Source organism: Manacus candei, unplaced genomic scaffold, assembly GCF_025592945.1.
Source record: "Manacus candei isolate 608988 ecotype Guabito, Panama unplaced genomic scaffold, ASM2559294v1 h1tg000037l, whole genome shotgun sequence".
NCBI classification, from domain to species: domain Eukaryota; kingdom Metazoa; phylum Chordata; class Aves; order Passeriformes; family Pipridae; genus Manacus; species Manacus candei.
The window spans coordinates 13,296,723-13,320,097 of record NW_026138085.1 but is presented as its reverse complement, the minus strand read 5'-3'; the positions used below and the strand labels follow the sequence as shown (position 1 = coordinate 13,320,097).

At 48.1% G+C, this 23,375-nt stretch overlaps 1 protein-coding gene and 1 pseudogene across 2 annotated transcripts; both read left to right on the top strand.

Moving 5' to 3' along the window:
• Positions 1-5,016: 5,016 nt before the first annotated feature.
• LOC127473810 (neuropeptide Y receptor type 2-like) lies at positions 5,017-12,591 on the top strand. Of its 2 annotated transcripts, none has more exons than XM_051793889.1 (2): positions 5,017-5,080; positions 11,218-12,419. In XM_051793889.1, the coding sequence occupies exon 2, from the start codon at positions 11,235-11,237 to the stop codon at positions 12,417-12,419; it is 1,185 nt and encodes a 394-aa protein (XP_051649849.1). In that variant the 5' UTR covers positions 5,017-5,080; positions 11,218-11,234. The 2 variants fall into 2 exon arrangements, with proteins under 2 accessions (XP_051649849.1, XP_051649848.1); XM_051793888.1 differs by lacking the exon at positions 5,017-5,080 and adding an exon at positions 9,501-9,668 and having other exon boundaries at positions 11,218-12,591.
• A 7,297-nt stretch (positions 12,592-19,888) lies between these two features.
• On the top strand, positions 19,889-20,715 carry LOC127473999 (E3 ubiquitin-protein ligase makorin-2-like; annotated as a pseudogene).
• Positions 20,716-23,375: the final 2,660 nt, after the last annotated feature.

Below are 23,375 nucleotides of genomic sequence, written 5' to 3'. Positions count from 1 at the left end.
TCTCTGCTCAGCTTGTGCGTGCTCTGCTTGTACCCTGGGGGTGCTGCTCTCTCCCGTGGGGCACTCGGCATCATACCTATCTCTTGGTGTCAGACAGAGGCTTGTGAGTCATGTCTCTAGGGAACACAGAGCCAAACAGATTCCCAGCCAAATCCCTGGATTTGTATCAGGAGTGTATCTGACCCTCCTGCTCTGGTGTGAAGAGCCACCAGCAGTGCTGGTGTGCTCGGACACTGCTGCTGGCCTGTCACCACAGAGCTGAGCATGGCTAGGGCAAACTGCTCCCTGCTGACAGCTGATGGGGGTCCCCACAGGACTAGGAAATACGGAGTGAGGTAGTGAAGTAGCAAACACAATCCTGCTGCTGCTGAGGTGGTGCTGAGCACTGGATCTCAGCTCCTGGAAACCCGGTGCCTTTTGGCAGCACCAAGCCCACAGGAGACACATCATGCCCTGAATTTTCCAGTAAATTGCATCATCTTCAGTCATGACACTTTTAGGCTGGGGCTGCCATCAACCCATCCAGCTCTGCCTGTTCCCATCACACAATCCAGCATTTTATAGCACTGTTTGTCATCTTGTGAGTGACAGACTGGGCACAGATTTGTAACTTCATTGTGGGACTATGAAACAGGAGTATCCAGCCTGGGAGAGCAAGACCCTGATTGCAGAACACGCTGCCTAAATGAGATGGGCAACTTAGAAAGAAATCTCACGGGGCAAAATGGGAAAACAGCTGCCACTGCTGCACCAGGTCCCTCGTAGTGCATGTAGGCCACTGATCCAGGGGTGAGTTTGCCAGAGTTAAGCATTTTTATCACTTTTTTTATGTGCAGAGAATTGAGACACATCAAGTGATTTGCCCAAAGGTAGATAGGGAATCTGTGATAGATGGGGAAACAGGCCTGGACCCAAAAATTCATCCATGTTTCTAGTTTATCCAGACAACTGCTGGTCCACAACATATCGTATTTTTGCAATCCTGGCTCTGAAGCGCTTATCTGACTGCAATTATCCTCTTCTGCAGAAGCTGTTTTCTACCTGGCTCGGTACACAAACAACAAGCAACAACCCTCTAATAAATTAGCAAAGCTCTGAGTGCCGTGACTTGCAGAAACAGCAGCTAAATCCAGGGGCCAGTTCTGGGCTCAGCGGCACTGATGTCTGCCCAGAGGAACCCTGCTGAGCTGCCTGGAGTCCTTCTGCCCTGATGTGAGGATGATCAAGGGGATTTTGTGTGTCAGATGAAGATCTAGGAGTGGGAGGGGGATGGAAGGACTAAACCCTCCTTGGCATTTATCAACTTAATCAAATGAGCCCTGTGGGTTTGACCCCAGTGGGGCAGGAGCTGAAGTGCGGTGGTGTGTGTCCTCTTTAGCAGGACACAAACCCTATTAGTCTTTTTCTATATGATCTCCTCCTTCCTGGCTCACTGACCCTCATCCTGCAGACACACTCAGCATCCCTGACTTCTTCCTGCCCTGAAGGAGAGCAGAGCTGTGGCAGGCCCAGGACAACCCTGCAGAGTTCGTCTCTCCTCCTGCTTCTCCAGTGCCTCTCATTGTGGTGACAGATCATTCAGGTATTTTAGCAAAACCTCGTCCCTGATGCTGTCTCTGCTCTTTCACTAATTCCAGAAATGTTCACGTGGGGACAAAAAGCTGCTACAAAATGAGAACCTGTTTTTAAATTCAGAGAGGGTGAAGACAGCTTTCTATCCGCCCTCTCACCCCTGAGTTTCTTTGTGGCTAATTTAGTTCCAAAATGCATCAGACTCTCAAATCCACTGCATCCGCGAACTCCAGGGCTCAAATGGAAAAGGGGCTTTTGTGTTACCACAACTTGCTGATGCTTTGGAGGCTTCTCAGGAAAACACAGGCTTGACACCGCAGGAAGGAGAAGTGGAAATATTTTGGTTACATGCAGGTGGAATTAAACAGATGCTTAAAAAATGAAAAGCTGCTTTCTAAAGTATGTCAGTGTTGCTGCTCCAGATGAAGCAGGATGAACCAGAGCATCTGGAAGCCTTGGTAACAGTTTTCTTAGAGATTGCTCCCAGGGAGTGAACAGATAATCTGCCTTCCTTTTCTGAAAGAAGTTGAGCTACAGTGGATGGTTTACAGCTGCAAGGTGATCAGATTGAGGACCTGCCTGCTCACTGAGACAGAGCAGATCATGGGCCTAAAAGCAGACCTTTCCTCTGCCCCATTTCTCAGCCTTTTGACATAATTTTTGCTCCCTGGAGCACAACATTCATTGTTGTACTCTCAGAAGCACGGGTGAGCAGACTCGCTTTTGCCTAATCAAAGCCCAGCCACCGGGAAAGGCAAGGTCCTTTGAACAATCCCATGTTTGAAAGGACACGAGACTCCTGGGACACCCGTGCAGGCATTTGTGCATATCCAGCCTGTGTGTGCAAATGCCCCAGGGTCTGAGGTTACAACAGTGCATTCAGTGGGCCCTGGCACCTCTGCTCGGGGCTGCGCAGCCTTCCAAGCCCCAGGACAATGCAAGGCACCAGCTTTGTATTTCTCCATCCGCCTCCTTCGGGGTGTAGTTGCCATTTGAAGCTTGGAAAGCCCCTCAGCTGCTTTGGGATCTGTCAGCTGGGGGGGGACCTTGTTTTGCACTTTGGTGTTCAGGTTGCCACAGTTTGTGCCGTGGCTGCTCCTCTCGACCCACCAGCAGTTTGAGGGTTTTGGCACCACAGGCCCTGGGTGTCCCTTCCCTGTGGATAAGCCAAGGGCCAGGCAGCACCAGGGCTGTGCTGCTCTCATTGCTGGCAGTAATTATGTTGTAGCTGGGTGAGATTAGGCAGACTGGCAGGCAGCCCGTGTCTGCAGTGCCGTGAGAGGAGCCTGGCTCCGGGGAGAGGGATGGGGAGTGTGGAGGGAGCGGGGACAAACCCCAGCTTGGTGGCTGCCAGTTGGGGTGACAGCTGAGGGCTCAACTGTACCTCACTGCACTACTCTGGTAGAAAAGGTGAGCTGATGTTTTGAAGCACAGCAAGTTTTGGTGCTAATCCCTCCACTGGACCGCTGAGACTGTGGGAGAGGATGTCTTGGGGACTTGCACTGACTAATCCATGATTTAAGAGTTTGCATTTGCTGTCATCCAGCAAGCACCACGTGCCAAAAATGACTGGAATTCACCCCATGGTCCTGATGAAGATTCACAGCTTCACAAATTTCTCTCCTGTCAATCACTGCCTTCTCCTCAGGCATCTTATTCCAGCCCCGGGAAGAGAAGAGTAGGGAGCTGTAGCAAAGGAATCTGGGGAATGGGCAAAAAAAGTCTTACAAAGAAGAGAAGGAGGAAAAAAATCTCACTTGAGCAGAAATCAACCATCCACTGATGAGGATCCTGGGGAGGAGGAATATCCATTTACCAGGAATGGGGGGAATAGCATGTACCACTCACTTCCCATTAGCTGCTCTTTGCCTCTCTCTGCAGACCACTGGGAGACAACAATGGCTCCTTCCAAGCAGCTTTGTCTTGTCCTGCTTCCCTCCACTCTCAGCTTTCCTTAGCAGCTAAATCAACAGCCTCAGGGAAAACGAAGGGGCAGAAGACACAAAACTCCCACAAAAATCCAGATAGCACAGCTGGTGGATTTTATGCAGAGTTCTTTCCTCTCTGAAGGGGAAACGGTGAGAGCAGGGGGGAGGATGGGACTCATAAGGCCCCTTGTCCAAGTCTTGGGTTCAAGTGTCACTTTCTATGTGATTTCAGGAATGTTCTAATTCACCTTTTTCTGCTGAGCCATTGGAGTGTTTTCTTTTTCTTGGTGTATTGTGACTTCTGTGGCATAAAACATTGGTTGAAAAGCCTCCCTGCTTCCGTTCTCACAAAGACAAGGACACCAAAGTCCACTGTGGGGGTAAAGAGCAAAACTTCTCTGATAAAATTCTAACTGTAGGTACTTGAAGCCGAGGAGAGGTGTCCTTCTCCCCAGGCTTTGGGAACATTTCCTAGCCCAGGTGAGCTGCAAACTCACACGTTGCCTGAGGTGGAAATCCTATGCTAAGAACACACATGACTTCTCTTTGAAGGCAAAGCCTTTGGACAGGTAGGAAGCTGTGCTTGTCTGCATCCATGTGTTGATCTTAGGGTGCTTTCCTGGGCTCCAGTGAGTTTGTATTTTGCAGATTTGGACATGATGCTGCTGCTTTTGTGCCTCTCCCTCTTTCTTGCTCCAAGTGTGTGGACAGCACCCTAAAATTGGAATTCACTCAAGCTCCATGTTCATACTGAATCTGGCTCTGGAGCAGACTGAGCCATTGCCAAGTGGCTAAAACTTTTCAGCATTACTTTTGTTTGCATCTCAGGAGTACCTGAAGGCCTGTCCCGCAGCAGCAGATCTCTCTGTGCAGGGTATGCTCCAAACACTGAGGCAGAGGAGGATGGAGAGAGGTCTGTGAAGGCTCTGCTGAGCTGCAGGACCTGCAGACCTCCTGCTGCAGGGGAGATCCATCTCCGGACAGGACTATGCCAGTCCCAACAAAGTTAAAGTCTGAGGAGATGGGACAGCTACGGAGTGAGGGCGGATGAACACTTGCCCAGGTCAGTGGCGTGGACGAGGAGCCTGCAGATCTCCAGCTCCCACCACTTCTCCCTAGAGAGGAAACTGGATGTGGTGGAAAAGCTTCTCTCTGCTCGATGCAAGAAGCCCCTCAGTGGCTGAACACTGTATAAACAGCAGCAGCAGGCTCCCTCCCCCTTTCCATTCGTGTTTGTTAAACACACGCTCTCTGCCTTTCTCTCCTTCAGGAGCGAACACAGCATCCAGCTTTGTGAGACAGGGGCTGTCAGTCACCCTGCGAGAGGGGGCTCTCCAGATGCTCATGGTGGGGTTCCAAAGCAACCCCTGGCAATGAAGCACCCTCTGGCAACCCAGATCCTCTCCTGACTTCCACGCTTCTCCGAGGACAGTTGCAGAAAAGTGCCTTTCACCTCTTTGCCACAGGTTGACTTCCAGAGAGTGGAGAGGACCAAGTGCTCCGTCCTGGCCAGCGATGAGACAGTAACTGGTGGTGAGCAGCTCAGTTCCTGAAGGAGGAGGACACTCTGGCCTTTGCAGGTAGGTCGGGGAGGGCTTATCTGAGCAGCAGGGCTGAGATGGGGCCAGGACTTGGCCATGCCACATGGCTCAGGCAAAAAAAGCTCCGAGCATCTTTGGGAAAGTGGATTTGGGGACTGACAGCCCTGAGAGCTGGAACAGAGAAAGTGAACAAGAAATACTGGCAGGAGAGCTTCGAAAGGTCTGCGAGCAGAAGCAGGGAACCTGGGAAGCAGGATGCTGAGTGAGAACAGTCAGGAGAGCAGGTTGCTCCAGGGGGCTGCAGAACCCAGGCACGTACAGCTTCGGAGCAGTGCACTGCAGGTGTGGGGCTGAGTGTGTGGCTGTCTGAGAAATCCTGATCTCTCCCGCAATTTGCCTCCTCGTGGCTTGGTACAAACCTCCTGTAGCTGCTCTGTGCTGGGACTGCACACACTGCTGGCACTCAGTGCTGCCACAGATCAGTGCCCTCAGAGAGAGAGATGCAAAGGGAGATAGGGGGACTGCAGGAGGAAAATCGGTGCATGCTTTCTCTTCGCACTCACTGATGTTAATTGTTGAACAGAGAAATCCACTTATAGTCCCATTGCAGCTGCATTTCACCTACAGAGTTTCTGGTCTGTCCCAAAGCAGGATAATGGGTTTTCTCTGTGTTAATGAGATGTTATTTCCCTCTGCTCCCTTGTCTCATCCAAATTTCAGGAGTTAACGGGCTCCCCAGGTTAACCAGGATCCATCCACCAAGGTGTCTCTGCCTTTCTGCATCCACAACAACCAGTGTGTCTCCATCACAGTGTCACCTGCTGAGCCTTGTTTCCCAGCCAGCCTTGTTCTGCTCCTGTGGCACGTCCCACAGGGCAGAGGGCCCTGCACTGTTCCCCCCTGCTTTCTGTAGGACAAATTCCCATGAGAAAGAATGCATCCCTGCCAAACAGATCTCTTCTCACCCCCTTCTTTTTCCTCCTGTCCTGAGCTGGGTCTTTGCCTCGTCTCCTTCAGAGTCTTCCATGGCTCCAGCCTAGGCAGGGATGCGAAAATATTTAGTGTGAGGAACCACAAGAAATCCCTGGTGCTTCTCCTCCTCCTTGCACTTTGTCTCCCAGTGCCAGTTCTATGCAGGGACTCTCCGGGAGCAGTTCTGGGTGGCAATCAGTGTCTGATGCCATGAGGTTTCTGTGCCAGTGGGCCTGAGCTGGATAGATAATTCGCAAAGCTGGAACAGAGGATGGGCAGATCAGAGGGTCTTGCCTTCTGCCATAGCGTCATAACAGGACAATCACCCCTTTACTGGAGATGGAAGGATCTGGGACGATTTCTCTTTGGCTACAGGAAATCATCCCAGAGCTGCTGTTTGTCCTGAAACCTGCCCACACAGAGAAGGCAAAACCCACTCCCCTTCCTCAGTCACATATTCCATTTTTACATAGTTCCTGAAATCTCTGCTCAGGTTTTATGCTGAGAGATGCAGAGTCTTCTCTGGTGGTAAATGCAGGAGGTTGGAGTTAGAAAACTTGGGCTCTGTTCCCAGCCCTATCGTGGATGTGCTGTGTGGTCTCTGGCAGGCTGGTTAACCTCCATATCTCAGTTTGTTGTGTTCTCTTCCCTTAAGTGCTGTGGGGTGCAGGGCTGAACTTTGCTGCCTCTCAAGTGCTGGAGGGGAATGTGAAGGTGGTAGAAGGTGGCTTGTCCTAGGGTGACTACCAGGTTCTAGTGGTGAGGGATGGTCTCAGACCTCCTTGCCATGGACACCTGTCTGAATATGGGTCTGGGGATGAGATGAGTCAGTGCTCCTGGCTGGGATGGTGGAGATGAAGGGATTTCATGAAGTTGAGCCGCTTTGGAGGAAGGACACAGCATGGAAGAAACCAGTGAGCCAAGTGATAGAAGTATCCACCAGCCTCAGCCCTCACACACTCCAGCTCTGCTGTAAAAGAAGGTTGTAGCTGTCATTAGCCAGCGAGCAGAGGCTGGCCCAAGTCCCTCCACTACCTCCTTTCAAATCAAACCAATCAGTCTTGCTATTTGGACAAAAAGAGAAAGTCTAATTAACAAGCTGTGTTTTCTCCAGCCCTCTGCCCACCCCTCCAGCCCTGCTTTCTGAACCGTGCCAGGCTTTGAAAGTGGCTCTTCCAGGCCTGGATGTGCCCTGATGGACCTGCACCAGGCTGGCTGTGTGCCTGGGGCTGCAGCAGGGACATGGAGGGAGCTGGGGCATCCCAGGAAGCAGAAGTGCATGAGTCCCAGGGCACCTACTGTAGGCCCCCTGTAGGAATGGATTTTGGACCTGTCACACTGGTCACTGTCCCTCTCAGTCATTGACAGCAGAGTGCTGAGTGAATGGCTCCTCTGTGCTTCTCCGCTTCCCAAATGCTGAAGCCTGCTGGCACAGCCCTCTGCCTCATTGGGAGCCATCCTGGAGCCTCAGTCCTGTCTCAGGCTGAACCTCAGCTGGAGGACAGGGTGAGGATTATGGTTATCCTGATACAGGCAGCGCCCTGTTTCTGCATCCCTTCATGGCAGCTCAGAACAGAGGAAAGGGCTTAGGGTAGTATTTCTGCCTCCTCATGGTCTGTCCTGCTGCTTTGTTGTCCCAAAAGTAGTTGGCTCTCAGCTCCAAGGATTTTTCCATCTAGCCTGGCAGGCCTGTTAGGCAGGGGAGTGTGTGCCTGACAGCAGCCTACACATATGCCAGGACTTCCATTACTTGCTGGAACAGACTTCAGTCCAGTCCTAGCAGCATCCCAGCGACCTCCAGGCAGCCCCTGGAGTGGGAACATTTATTATGACCATTTTGTCTCTTAATTAAAATGTCTTAATTGATTTGCAATAGTTCCCCTTTGGAAAAAAAAACAAAACAAACCAAATCAAATAGTAACTCCATTAAGGCCATTTTGTTAGGAAGCAAAACAGCTCCAATAGTCATGATGTTCCTGGCTCCTCTCAGATGGTGTGTAGCTGCCAGTCTCCAGTGAAAGGAAATAGGCAGTGGTGGGTGAGATGGGAAAAAAAGGAAGGGAGTGCCCACTGTGTTGTGCCAGGACTTGGGTACTGAAGACAAATGGGATGGGCAAGCCACAGAAAAGGGGATAACAAGCGATAAAGTCATGCTGGGCAATCTGGAAGGTATAAAACCCAGACAGAGAGCAAGCAGGGAAAGCACAGCCACTGAAAGTGTGCCCAGCACTTGCTCTGTTTCCTTCCCCGATTTTGCTCTCCTGGCAGTAGGGTTTACTCTGCTCGGCTGCAGCACAGGTGGCTGAGGGCTGCTGCTGCTGGGGGTTAGGCTCTGACGAAAAGGCTGTGGCTGTGCCACCTTCCCAGCCTGCTCCCTTGCTCCCCATTCCACTGCATCCACTGCATGGCATGGCTCTGAACTCCTCTCTCCCTTCTTAGAAGTCGAGACCTCTCTTTGGTCTTTAGAGTTACCTTTCCAGGGCTGTTGCAGTGATGTTGTGGAGGTCTGAGATCACCCTTTAAGCAAACCCTCACCCCAGAAGATCCACCCATTTCCCCCCCAGCTTTCTACTTCCCTAGTGGTCTCCACTCTTGTGGTATCTGAGCCCAACAACCTCATTTAGAGGAACCACTGACATAAATTGGTCTGCAGAGTGAGATGTTAGGTAAGCAATCAGACACTGAGGGGGGCAGGAGAAAGGGTGCAAGCAGGAGTGGTTTTACTGCAGGCAGCTCTTCTTCTGGGCCTCTGCAGGGTCTCAGCTTTGCAGCTGGCTGGGCAGATTTCTGGAAGCAGGTCCTGAGGGGGAAGCACAGCCCATGCTCTGAGGAGCAAAGACAGAACGAGCAGCCATTTATTTTTTATTGCAATGTAATTGCTGTCACCCCCAGTACCTCAACACCATTATTTTAAGCAATTTGTTTAAGTAACCAGCTGAAATGCAGGTGTTCTGCACGGAAAGTGTTCTCCCTTCCCAAGGACAGGCTGTCCTTAAAATTTTGGCTTGCAGGGCACAAGACTTGCGGGAAGGCCACCAGCACCCAGTCAGCAGTGCTCCTGCCCCTCCTGGTACAAACCCCGACCAGTTCTTCCTCAAGGAGGCTGAGAAGGTATCGAGCAGTCTGCCTCCAATTCCCACTTGATTTAAGCTCTTTGCCTTCCTCCCTTAGTGGAAGTGCATTTTCTTCCCTCTCTGCAAACACATGATGCTCTGCAAACCTCCCTGTTTTGGGCAGAGTGATGACTTTTGCTCACTTTCGTTCAAGTCTGCAGTGGGAACGGGGGCCCCACTCACAGTGCTAGGGACAAAGGATATGTGAGGGGCCATTTCCACCCCCTCCACATATCCCAGCAGCAGCTCTGAGCCACAGAGGCTGAGGAGGAGCCAGTAACAAAGCTGGCTTTTCTCCTGCTGTGTTTGGATTCGATGGAAACCCAGCCGTGACAACATTCTGCTGTTCCAATGGCACCGAACGCCAGCCAGGGGTTCCAGGCAGAGTCAGTTCTGGCTCTCAGGCTCCTGCTCCCAAAGCCATCTCATGCAGGCATTTGAGCACCAGGATGATGATGGATGTTGGGGCTCTGGGTCTCGGGCCTATCTGTGCCTGGATGCTCAGCACCAGCTCCACTGGAGGCTTGTTCACAGCTTCAGTGGTTTGTGCCCTGCACGTGCACGTCCTCGCAGAAGCTCCCTCCTCTTAAAAGCCAGCAGATGCCTGGGTGTGACCAACAACGAGGGGACAGAGAGGTTCTTTTAGGGATCTTTGGCACAGTGCTGATGGCACTAAATTGTGGTTACAACTAAAGCTTTATTTCCTTATCAGGCTATTAGGATTAGTATAGAACAGAATTCATGATTGGAGCAGCACAAGATTTCTACAAGCAGAATCAGCATAGTACAGTCTATAAGTAGCAAAATACAGAATTTATAAACAACTTAACTTATGATTTCTAATCGCCTAAGTAATACCGAATTTATAATACAACTTATTATTTATAATCACCTGGACCCTCTTCAGATTGGGCCAAATCCTAGTACATGGCCTGTTGTATCAATCTAGACTCAAAAATCCTATAAAAGAAATGAGTCACTCACTGAATCCTCGAAAGAAGCAGAGGACAGTGGAGGTGTCCTTGGCCACAGGGTTCATGGGTCTCACTGTCCAGTAGTTCCCTACTTAGGCCTTGTAACTGTGCTCTGTGTGCTCTCACACTTCCCTGTTCTGTGATGGGGACATCAACACCACCTGCCTGGCCGGGTGCCTGTGACCTTCAAGGTCAGCAAAGAAGGGAATAATTGCCTGGTGCTCAGGAACCTTGAGACTGGCAGGGGAAGGAAAAAGAAAACTGGTGTGTCTACTTGGTTCACAGGACCTTGAGAGCCTGATAATGAGGGTCAGAGAATGAGTATGTGACACCTTTGGTTGCAGAGGGAGGCTGATAAAATGGTGTTAGCTATGCTACCCATATTATCAGGAGAGCAGGCAGTACTGGGTTGATTGGGTGGCAACATTACTATCAGGAGCAGTGGCAGAGACTCATGCAGAGACAGGGAAACAGATATTTTCACCTTGAGAGATGAGAAACAAGAGACTGAAAAAAACTGGTGCACAATCTGGAAACAAATTGTTATGGGGAGATGGAGAAGAACATCTTGAATTTGAGAGCATCTTGTTGTTTTTCTCCTTCCTTAGTTCTTAAGGAGTTAGAACTCAGGGCATTTTTTTTTTTGGCAAGTAAATCTCACCAAAGATGAGTGACACCATCATTAAGTTTTTCTATCAGCCCCAAGAGGTTCCAAATGCTTGGCCTGTTTTGCAAAGGCTGGCTTGAAGAACAGAAAAGGCAGTGTGCAAAGAGGCTCCACGCAGGCAATCCTCTCAGGACCTTCCAGTTTGGCTCTGGCTGGTTGAGGGTTTTTTCCCTGTCCAATTCAAACAAACAGAATCTCAGAAACTTGTGTGAAAAGTTGCATTTTTTGCTGACTTTTCCTTGGGGAACTGGCATTCAGCTGATCATAGACTCTAACAGGAGGTGTAAGAGAAGTGAGGGGGCCATTCAGTGTGAAGAGAGAAGGAGGGAGGATGCCACTGCTGCTGCTTTTTAGCCCAAAATGCCATGTGGGACACGCCCTTTGAGCCTCAGTTCTTGCAGATTCTCTCCTATCTCCCATGCTCTCAATTCTGCTGTGTTTGTGTTCCAGATCTCCTTCTCCTCCTGATGAAAAGTCTCAGGCCAGGCATGGGACCATTTGAGGGAGCCAACAGCACTTTCACCTTGGAAAAGACAGCATTAGATGAGAAGCTGCCAGAGGGCTGGCATGACAAGGACTTTGTCACTCCTACCCAGGATCTCTCTGGGTCCCGCAGTGTTATGATGGACAGCACCAAGATCCTGGGGGTCCAGGTTGTCCTGATTGCTGCCTACTCCCTCATCATTCTGCTGGGGTTCATTGGCAACTCCCTGGTCATCTACATCATAGTCAAGTACAAGACCATGAGGACTGTCACCAACTTCTTCATAGCTAACCTGGCCCTGGCAGACCTGATGGTGGACACACTCTGTCTGCCCTTCACCCTGGTGTACACCCTGCTGGACGAGTGGAAATTTGGAGCTGTTCTTTGTCACCTGGTCCCTTATGCTCAAGCTCTGAGTGTCCACGTGTCCACTCTCACCCTAACTGTGATTGCCCTGGACAGGTATCGGTGTATCGTGTTCCACCTGGACAGCAGGATTTCCAAGAAGCTCAGCTTCACCATCATAGCTGTCATGTGGCTGGCAGCAGCTGTCCTGGCAGGCCCTCTGGCCATCTTCAGAGAGTACCGATATGAGGAAATCCCCTCCATCAACCTCAAGATGGCTGTCTGCTCAGAGAAATGGCCCTCTGGTAACAACAGAGATGCCACCATCTACAGTCTGTCCATGCTCCTCCTGCAGTATGTTCTTCCTCTTGCAATTATTTGTTATGCCTACACCAGGATCTGGTTCAAGCTGAAAAACCATGTCAGTCCCACTTCTAGGAATGAAAACCAGTGCCGGAGGAGGAAGACCACCAAAATGCTAGTGATGGTAGTTGTGGTATTTGCAGTCTGCTGGCTCCCCTTCCACATATTCCAGCTTGCCATTGATCTTGATCTGGTTCTTATCTTCCACGAGTACAAACTCCTGTACACTGTCTTCCATGTTGGGGCCATGTGCTCTACATTTGTCAACCCCCTGCTCTATGGATGGATGAACAAGAACTACCGGAATGGCTTCCTGATGTTCTTCCGTTGCCAGGACAAGCCAGAAAGCTTCCACACTGAAGGCTCAGTTAGAGGGAGGTCGTACATCTTCAGAGCCAATACCCTAAATGGGAGCATCAAACAGACTCCTGGCAATGGATCACTGCCCACAGAGGTTTAGGGATGGGTCATCCCCCTCCAGGACTGAGGCTCCGGGACTGAGCCCAGAGACATTCTTGGGTGAATGCCTTTTTTTTTGACAGAATATTGTGCTGCCAATTATACCTACCACAACCACATAGAAATACCCCCTGTACCTCTCAGAACAATAAATCTGGTGTACTTCTGCCTGAACAAACAAATGAATTTTTCCTTTCTGTGCGTTCAAGTTATGCACACCGACGCATGAAAAAAAATAACACGGAGAAAAGGCTTTCATTTAGCCAGAAAAATACGCCCTTTTCACTATTTCCTCTTGCCAAAGTGGGTTGCTCAACCTTTCACCCCCTGACACATTACACGTTATAAATGTGGAATTGTTATTGTGTGTGATTGGTCATCTGTACCTCTCCTACCCAAAAGCCTTAATGACCCATCTTTAGCTAATGCCTCCAGGGGGAGGGAGATCTGCAAACGCAGATCACTCTGCTGGCCTGGGAAGGGGGGGGCTGGCACAGGTTGAAGCTGGGTAATCCATGATCTCTTGCCCAGCATTGGCATGAATCTGCATTTGCAACTCACAGGATGAGCTCTAGTCCTCAGAAAGCCCAGGAGGTGGCAGTGGCACTACTTACCACTGTCTCCTTTACAAATGCCGAAGCAGGGCTTTGGGAATATCTCATTAGCCAGGGCTTGTGAGCCAGGGCCCTGGATTTAGCGAGGAGGAGAGCAGGCAGAGAAGCAGATAGGAAAGGAAAGAGATGAGGCAGCTGATCAAGAGGACTGAAACTGAACCTTAGGGATTGGCAAAGGCAATCTGCTCCAGGCCCTAAGATGTGGCTCCTGCCATGCAATAACTTGATAGGTGCCAACATGACCAGAGAGGCAAAACTGCCAACGACACCATTCTCCAAGGCACTCAGAGGGTTTACAGCTTTCCTCTTGCTGAGGCTGGAGGTTGTATGGGTCTGTATATGGGTGCTGCAGTTCAGAACACAGATGTAACCTGCTTGCATGGTGGCCACAGATGTGGTGTCCTCTGGCAGAAGAAGACATGGAGACGAAGATGTTTTCTTTCAAACCAAACTATATGTTCTCCTCCTGAAGGCTGTGTCAGCTGGGGAGCGTATTTTTAGCTCTGCCATCAAAGGAGCCTTGATTGCTACTGTGATCTCGGCAGCCAGTCATTGGTGTTGTCTCTAAAAGTCAGTGTTCATCAGATTGGAAAGTAACTCCCAGATGCAGGAAAGAAACTCAACAGACATGCTCATTAAAAATAAAAAGAAAAGAAAAACTTTGATTTGTGGGTCTTCACTGGAGCAAGGAGAAGAGGTAAGAGGACCTCCAGTACTGAGTACATCAGCCTGGATCAGGCTGCTGGGCTGTCACATCTGTATCCTCAAGAGATCAACTGCCAAAGGGTTTATTTGAAAATCTCTCTCCTGCCTCCTCCCAAGCTTGACCTGCCTCTGGCCCTTGTTCTCCAGCTCAGCTTCCAACTGCCACACTAGATTTTAATCTCTCTGTTTATTTCTGCTCTCTGATCCTCTGCTCCATTTTCCCAAATAGGTACAAGAAAGTGGTTTCTGGTTCCTTCCTGCAGCAGTGGAGGCTGCAGACCCCACTCCACACTGATTACTAATAACACAGTGGGTACACTGATTACTAATAACCTCCTCAGCATCTGATCCTGCAGATCACAGCCTGTCTTTCTTCTCAGGGAGCTTCAGGATCTACGAAGATCCTGTCAGGAAGTCATTGATGTTCCAGTAAAAGGGTGATCTGCTTCCTGATGGGAGAACCAAGACACAAGTTAACCTTTCTCGTGTGAGTGCTGTAGGGTGGAAGTGGGAGTTTACTGTTTCATCCTGGTGGAAGGAGGAGGATATTCTCCTCCACAGCACTGGTAAATTCTGTCCCTACTTAATGAGCTGGTCATTTCTACAATCCATCCTCCTGAGGAACTTTCCCCACCTTTCCATCAAGCTCCAAGATACAAGGAAATGTTTGTGTTTCAAAAGCAGCTTAAATGGGTGGAAAGAATTCAACTATTACCAATAAACACTTCAGAAAATGATTTAACACTCAATAATGTCAGAGTAAAATAACAAATTTAGCAGTGCAAGCTTGGAAGCCAATCATGCTGCCAGCCAAGATGGATGAGGAGCTAAATTGCTCTTCTAGTGCCCTTGCCAAAGGTTTTGTCCTGTGACACCACACACAGTATCTGACTGCAGAGCATGGCAGATAATGACATAATGAATGACTGTTTAATTTTGAGCCCAGACTTTTAAACTAAATATGGATAAGTAAATAAACAGATCCAAGCTCTTTACAAATAAATACTGGCAGTGGCATTTACAGGGCAGAGGGGTTTTTATCCTGGAGCAAACTGAGAAGGAGAAACTATTTACTTGAAGTATAGCAGCGAAGTTCTTGTTTGCTCTGTTTAATACATTTGTGTAGCTTCACTGATAGATGTGCCTGTGAGCTTGCTGTCTTTTCCTTGCCATTGGAAAAAGTTACAACCTTCCACAGCCACTGTGAGCGAGGAAACCAGCTCTCAGCTGTGTATACATGTCCCTGTGGAAAACCACGATGGTTATTGAGGGAGAGCGGCCACAGTGTCCAGTGCCAAACAGAATAAGAGAAGGTGGAGAGCAAGGAAGCAAAGCTTCATACCAAAGGATGATCAGAGCAAATAAATAGTATGATATGGATTTTTGTGACTGCGTAGAGGACAGGAATGAATTTGTTGCCATGAAACAGAAATCTGTTGGAGATGATGGTTCCCTGAATATTTACACCCCACTAAAGATGGCCTTGCTGCCATGATCAGCCTCATGAAACCAAAGACCAGCAGCATTTTAAGTTTTTGAACTCTTTAGAGCTCAGGACAGGGTATGACCCTGGTCTATGGGTGTCAAAGGCAGATCCTTTAGTAGTTACAGATAATCTTGGAGTCATCTTCCCACTGCCTGCTCCTTGCCAATGGTGCATCAGGGAATGCCCACCAGGCTGGGCTCTTCTCTGCAGAGATGAGAGACTTCTGTCACTGCCACGACAGCTGACAGGGATAAGTTATTTCATTACAGTTAGAAACACAGTGACAGAAATGAAAATGAACAAGTGTTTCATTAAAGCTGGTCTGACAGACAGTTTTTTTGTTCCTGGTGGCCAAATGAATTTCTTCTAAGGGCTCTTCCTGATTCTTCCTGACATCCTTCTCAAAATGCTGCTCCTCTGAACTGACCTGATGATATTTCACAGCATTTAGGAGAGAGATTCTGAGTTCCCTTTCTTATGCTAGGACACTCCTTCTGGTCATATCATACAAATCTTGTATTATGAAATGTACCACTGAACAGTTCTTAATTGCCAAATGACCCCTAGCAAATTATTAACTTGGAGTAGACACCACGGGTGGGGATGCCTCTAGCTATTCCATGCAGCCATTCCTCACATGCCACTCAAATACAAGAACTGCTGAGATGTGGCAACTTTGTAGTTTAAAACCAGCAGCTTCAGTAACTGTTGTTCCCTATGACAGGCTGCTCTGAGAGCTCTCAAGACTGAGAGTATCTTATCAAGCTTCCAGACTTGACAAAACACGTGGAAACTTGCAGGGCACAGCTGTGCTTTGGACACAGGAGCCTCTCTGAGCACTAGAAACGTTGCCTCAAAAACACTTAGTTTGCTCTGAAAAGCCCTCCCCATTTCATTTCCAAAGCATACTCGTCTGTAACAAGCTAATGCGTGCACAGAGAGCAAAGGTTTGGGCTTTTTAGTTTTGCTTGTCTTAAGGCAATAAATACAGCTGGCACTTAGATGAATGCGGGGTGAGCTGGGTCCTTCATTCAGGGCTCAGTCAGAAACAAAGATGTGACACATTCCTGTGTTTGCCTGTGCTGCATCCTGTTCCTAGGAAGGCTAGATCCAGCCCCTCGTGGCTCTCTGCCCTGCAGTAACAGGTGCCCTCTCCCATTATCCATGGTAGCCCAGGCAAACAATGTCAAATGGCACATGTTTTATTCAAAATACCCACAGAGGTATTGGCAGAAACACTGCTCTGAGCTTTGCACAAAGGCTCTGCAGGGAAATACATACTAGACCAGGAAAGAAGCTGTTCCTCTAACATATGCTAATATGCCAGAGGGGCTGGAGCTCTGTTCTGTTCTGCTGAAGGAGGTCACAGACAGCTCAGCCTTTCCCTTGATATCAGGTGTTAATCTTATCATTGTTACAGCTAAATGGTCCGAAACCAAATCAGCCTTTGGGCAGGAGCTGGGGAGTTGGTGCTGTCTGTGCATGCCTTTGTCTTTCAGCTCTGTTATTGTGTGATTTCAGCAGGGTCTCTTAATGTGCTGGATTTTAAATAAGGCCCCGTAACCAGCTACTCTGGTGAACATCAGGAATTACTGCAATAATCCAGAAAAATAGAAAGGATTCTGGGTTCATATGGGCGAGCAGAATTTGGACTGTTGCATCTGAAAAAATCAGAGCTTTGTATTCCTTTCAGTTTTCCCTTATCTAGCTTGAGATTCTTTGAGTGCCAAAAATAATATTGCGTATTACTGCCAGAACATTTATCTTCTGTCTGAGCTCATTTCAGAGATGGGATTTGCTCAGGAGGGCCTGGGAGGGAATGAAGGTTAGGGTTCTAAAGCACATCCTTATCTCTAGCCTCAGTGTTTTGTAAGTTAAAAGACAAATCAGAAAAAGACAAAGTCACTCACGCCAAGGGAGGTACCAATTTATCTTCAGACAACACAACCTCTATTTAATTTTCCATTCAGACACCCCAGCACCCTTTGCCAAAGTGTTGTATGTATACAAGGCTGGATAAGGTTGGGGGAGGAAGGCATTTTTCTGCTGCTAATAGCAATACCTTAGTGTCACTCATGATTTATAGCCAGCAAAGAATGCTTTTTTCTGGTCTATGTTCTGCTCAGTGTAATGAGTGCAGAAGGAATAGTGCAGATGCCTCATGGAGCTCACAGGAGGAGATCTTCATTAGTCCAATCCTCTCCAGTGTGGTAGCAAAGACTGGGAACATTAGAACAGAATCCCTCTTGTTTATAACTAGCTTATTGAAGTGCACAAGCATGGAGTTGTCACTGTGTCACCTGCTGATGTGTCACCAACTTTCAGACACTGTTCATCTTCAAGATTCACAAGCAGTTCAGCTACAAGATGCTTCTTGCTGCTCCATGGAAGGAAGAAGGAAAGTAGGACACAGAATAAGATTTCAAGATATTCAGGAGAGGATGAGCCTCTAGATGAAATTTAGAGGTTAATATAGTTCTTTATGGAACCTAGGGTAGTTTCTTGGCTCTACTGGGACCAGGATGAGTCACATCGAAAGGGGAATGAACTCTGCCATGGTGCAGGAAGAACAGATCCTCTATCAAACTAGAGACAAGTAAGAAATAACAGCAAACCTGGATCTATCATGTCCCGTATTCTGTCGTAGATCCAGGCAATAAAAAATGCTATTTAGGGAAAGCACACTTGCTTGGTCACTTTAGTGGTCCATTCCCCTCATACTTCTCACAGCAGCCATGACTGTGGTATTAGAGATGTCAGAGGGGACATGCTTGCCCTGGACATTGTGTCCCTCTCTAGACTTTTTGCTTGTGATTTTGTCTAATTGTTCCCTGACTTTGACAATTCCGTCTGCTTCCTGTGGCAGCCAGTTCCAGAAGTTCACTCCCTACAGTGTAAAAAAGCACTTTCTTTTAACTGTTAAAACCAAACCCCTATTAGATTCAGCAAATGCCCACTGCTTCCAGTACTACGGGATTTCCTGAACAGCAGCTGAACCAGAGCTTACCAAGGGCCTTCTTCACATTGTAAATCTTGATGCCGTCCTCCTTTGCCAGCTTTTTCCTCTCCTGGTTCAAGTCACATCTCCAAAGGCAGCTTTGTCATCCCTCATCATCTTGTTTGTCCTTCTGTGGACCTCCTTTAGTTCCACATATAGCACAGTGAGCTGAATTTTGCTCATAATTCCTGTGAAGGAGTGGGATCTATCAGCTTTGTTCTGGCCTTGCTTGAGATCAACCATGAGGGGGAAGGACACCTCTTGAAAAAATGTCAGGCTGCCTCTCCCTGGCTGCAGCATCGCTGCATTCCTAATGAAATCTCATTACACTGGTCACTGAGTCAGTTCAGTGAATCATGAAATGCATCCCCAGTTTTGTTTTTGAAGACAGGAGACAAAAGGGCAGTCAGATCCCTTCCTCACCTTGAACTCTGTATCCAATAGATTTATCCAGGGGCAAGACAGGAATCTAAATGATCCTGATCCCGGAAAAGTGTCCTAAATCACAGCTTCATCTGTCCATTCCATGAAGCAGAAAAATGAGGAATTATGCATTTCAGGAAAAGAGTGATGAGGTTTTGTTACTTGGCAACTGTAGCTCCCACATATTTTGGAAAACTGTGAGAACATCCTGTACCTCGGAGAAATGAACCGGCTTAGGTGAGGAGGAAGAGAACTGGCAGCAGATCCCCAAAACTTTGAGCTGGGAAGATTTCTTGTGGCTTATGGAAGCAAAAACTGCTTTATATCTGCATGCTCCTCAGCTTGTCTCCTCAACGTGACTGTCTGCATCAGTTTCTGGGCTCTTCATGGTGAAATAATCCATTGTTCTGCCATTTCTGTCTCGCAGAGGCATTTCACAGCCATCTGAATGGCCTCTAATCCACCTGCCAGCTGCAATCAGCACACAGCATGGCTGCACTCCTGTCAGCCAAGATCTGAGCACCAGAAACGAAAATTCCTTCAAAAGAGGAATCAGCAAGAGATCTGCATGTGAAAACTGGGGAGGGGGCAGTCAAACCTGGGGGCTTGGTGGGTGTACTCACAGGGACAACAAACCCACATGATGAGGCCACAGTAAAGTCTGACTTGCCTTGTGCAGTGGCAGTTGACTTCAGACAAGAATTCAGACATGACTATTAAAATAATAACTTAGGGCTTCAGTTGCTGGGAGCCAGTCTCCAAGGCTGAACTCAGGAGATGGTTGTGTCAGTGGACCCCAGCTAATGCATTTATGCAGTGGTTCAGCATTTTTGGTCCAGTTTTGTTACTGACAACTTTGCTGTGTGAAATCCCATTTCTCTTTCCTTGGTTGGATATAAGAATCTAGTGGTTTCAAAGCGCAGATCTGAACTGTCCGAGACAACCCTGCAGTAACCAATTAAGTAGAACTAAGATAGCAAAACTAGCATGGCAAGAACTGATTGAAACTGTCTGTTGCTTCAAGGAGTGCAATAACACGAGATTGCTACAGAGGCAAAGATGTCTTATTAAAGCTCAGGGTTCATCAGTCTTTGTAAGGTTTGCCTGGCACTGCAGTCTGTTGTGTGAAATTCCAATTGGCTTCATGTAAAATCAGTGAGATTTGGGTTGTTAATGCCCAATAGTTTCTTTGGAATCCTGGTTTTTCTAACTATGTCATTAAAAGGACATCAGTTAATCTCCCCATGACATCCCCACCTCCCTCTGCAGCCCCCACAGCCCTTGGCAGCCCCCCAGGAGCGGCCCCACTGCCAAAGAAGAGGATGCTGGTGCTCAGGTACAGAAACTCGTGTAGCTTGAAATGAAGAGAAGCAGAAGCCTGATGCCTCCAGTGATGTGATGTGCTGCAGTGACCAAAATAACAGCCTGGAAGTGAAGCCCCATTCCTACTTGGGAGCCATTTGGAGCGGACTGGAAGATCCAGTGGCTGGAAGTTCCTATGGTGATGGGGAGCAGCCGTGTCCGTATGCAGGAGCGTGGCTCTTTGGAGAGCACTGCCTGGACCTCCACAGGGACATGTGTGAGATATATGGGCTGCAAGTGCTTCAGTCTTTCAGCCAAGAACAGAGGAAGGCTCATGAGATGATGTGCACTTGAGCATGACATGAAGAAGGCCTTCACCTTCCAGGCCAGTCAGGACAAGGTGTGCAGCATCTGCATGGAAGTTGTGTAAGAGAAACCATCAGCCTCGGAGAGGAGGTTTGGGACATGTGCTCCTTGCCCTGCATTTGGTAATGGAGATGTGCCAAGCAGTTCAGGAAACCCATCATCAAGTCCTGCCCAGAGTGCCATGTTTGTCATTCAAATTATATCCAGCTTTGTAATTCCCAGTGTGTACTGGGTAGAAGAGGAGGAGAAATAAAACGAGCAGACTAACACATTTAAGCAGAGAGTGGGGAAAAAGCCCTGCAAGTACTTTGAACAAGGGAAAGAAAAGGAAGTGTCTTTGGAAGGAAGTTTTGCAGGGAACAAAAGGGCTGAAGGAGGTAACAAGGCTCTGCAGAAATGTTAGGTTCTCTGAGCAATCACTCTGTATACTGAAATGCATAATTGGAACTGCTCTTTTCCAAACACAGTGACTGACTCTACACTATGGCAGGAGACCAGGGTCTTTGTTTCACTGTCAGTGGAGCTATTTCCATGTTCTGACTCATCCAGGGCTGTTGCTGCATGGGTAAAAGCAGCAGCACTTTGCAGCATTGTTCAAGCCCTCACAGGTGAAAACAATTATGAGGTAAAAGTTGCATCAGTCACATGGGGTTTTCACCTTGTGGGTGTTGCCTCGTGTGTGCAGCTCTGAGTATGACCACAGTATGACCATGCCTGTCATTCTGTTCTCCAGGACAGAGGGACACAAGTGACAGGAGGCCACAATCATCATGTCCAAACTTGCCTTTCCCCAGGAACCTGGTGCCTCACAAATTGTCTCTCTCTGAGTCAACCTCAGGACTATTTCTTGTGCTGCCCAGCACCTTTCTGCCCTCCCCATCCCTGTTGTGAGTGCAACAGTCACTTGCTTACCCCTTTTCATTTACAAACAAGCCCAAGAAACCTTCAGGCTGTGGCTGGACCTCTGCTCTTGGATCCAGTGGCACCGTTGGTCTCCAGAGGTCTCAGTCCACAGCCCCACTGAGGTGCCTGAGCAAACAGCTCTGCCAGCAGACCAGCAACACAGGGGCAGTGCTCACTTCTCACTGTCCCTCAGGAAAACTTTAATTGCTACTTCTTCCACTTTGCCTTGAAGAACAGCACTTATACCATATTTCCTTGTGGATAGAAAGTGTAGCTCTTTTTAGCTAGTTCTTTGTTCCAGCTTTGTCAAATCCTAGTTGAGTTGATCTTAAACTGCTGAGCCTTGCTTTCCTCTTCTGTGACACAGAACAAGTGCAGCACCCAGAGGCCTGTAAAACATGTCCTCTGTGCCAGCTGAACAGTGCTGCTGCAGCAAAAAGCATTGTCATTGAACACATGTTACAGTAATTGTGTTGTCATCAGTTGTGTATTGAGGAGGCAGACTTTACTTGGAAAGTGCTGTTAAATACTCAGTGAAAAGCAAATTTTGAATTCTCACGGATAAATATTTATTCCAGACTCAAAATTTAAGTAATGATTTCTGAATCCAGGTGTAGGAGGGTTTTTAATGGTGACGGTGCCTGTAATTCTCTGGCTGCATCTACTGCTTTCAATGCGGAGTAAGAGTATTGACTGCAGAACGACCACAGGCTTTGCTCCACTGCATTTCTGAGTTGTTTGGACAAGAATGATTCTAAAGAAATATCAACATGGTTGTTTTCTGTTCCAAGGAAGCTAATTAAAAATAAGCAGTATTTAGCTAGTTTTTATTGTTGTCTTGTGCTTCCCTCCCTGATGATCGCTAAGATGTGCAAGGAAGGAGCTTCCTCTGCTGAAACCACTTTGGAAGAGGACAAGCTCTGGGCTGCAGCATCTGTGAACAGCCTGGAGAGGAGGATGGTGCACTCTGGGTGCAGGGCAAATTTACAACATTGTGCACATACCCTGGCAAGCAGCAAGGCAGAAAAGTAAATTTAGGAGCAGCGCAGAGGTGATCTCGTAGGCAGAAGAGCCATCACAGCCAGATTAAGAAGCTAGAAAGCAACCTTTTGTCATGGCTTTTATGATCAGGTCATGTCTTCAGTAATTTGTGATCCACAAATATTAGTGGAGACATTTATTTTTCTTTTTTTAAACAAAATTCTTCCTCCACACACTTGTGACTCCTGTATTCAAGGGTCTCAAGCAGTTCATGTTCCTCAGAGATTCAAGTCTTTCCTGGGAAGCAACCCATAGCAAATATATTTGCAAGTAGTTCAGTGGGCCACAGGACGAGGAAAGCCAGTTTTCCTCATGGCCTTATGCCTGCTGCCTGTCTCTCTGGTGTCTAACAATTTGGCAGCTCACACAACTCTCTACCTGCTGGGTTCTTGCACAAAACTTTTCAAACACAACATCATGGAGACCTTGACCCCTCTGATGAATTTTGTTGAGATTCATCAAGTGGTTTAAAAGCTCAGTGGGGCTTTCTACCCCCACTGGCACTTTGTGGATTTTGGAGCCAGGGGGCAAGAGGGTAATTGGTTTTCTAGGAAACTGTATCTTAAAGTTACCTTTCACCACAGGACAGCCCAAAAGATGTCCCCTTTTCCTTAGATGCTCCTATGCTCGTGTGTGCCCCCCCCCCCCCAAATTTTTAACCCACTTCTTCACTATTAAAGACAAATCACAAGTCTGAGCTCTTGTTGAGACTTATCATTAACAAGCAGTAACTCTCATGGCATCAGCCACACGGGTGTCCTGTCAAATGGAAGGGCTGGGGCAGAATCTCCTTGTTCCCACCAGTGCACTCGTTACTTTTTTGTCTCTTCAAGTTCTATTTCAAGTCACGGATTCCCCTTGGATCCTTATGGGGCCATTCCACACATGAATGAGCAGCTGCTCTCTGTTTCTTAGCACATATTTCCCCTTTGTTACAGTGTTCTCACCAGGTCTGGTCATGCCCCCATGTGTTCTGATATTTCTGGTATCCTGCACGGTTTTAGGAGAAATAAATGAATAATTTGATGTTTTCAATCCAGAGTTGCAAGGGTGTGCACTCTTTCATCAGTCTATTTTGATTTTAAAATCCTTATGTCTGCTGTACTGCAGGCATTGGGA

Bases quoted from the DNA above. Each gene is read 5' to 3' on its own strand.
- LOC127473810 (XM_051793888.1), top strand. From the start codon at position 9,554: ATGCAGGCATTTGAGCACCAGGATGATGATGGATGTTGGGGCTCTGGG. The intron at 9,669-11,217 runs GTTTGTGCCCTG...TTTGTGTTCCAG, and splicing joins GCTTGTTCACAGCTTCAGTG to ATCTCCTTCTCCTCCTGATG.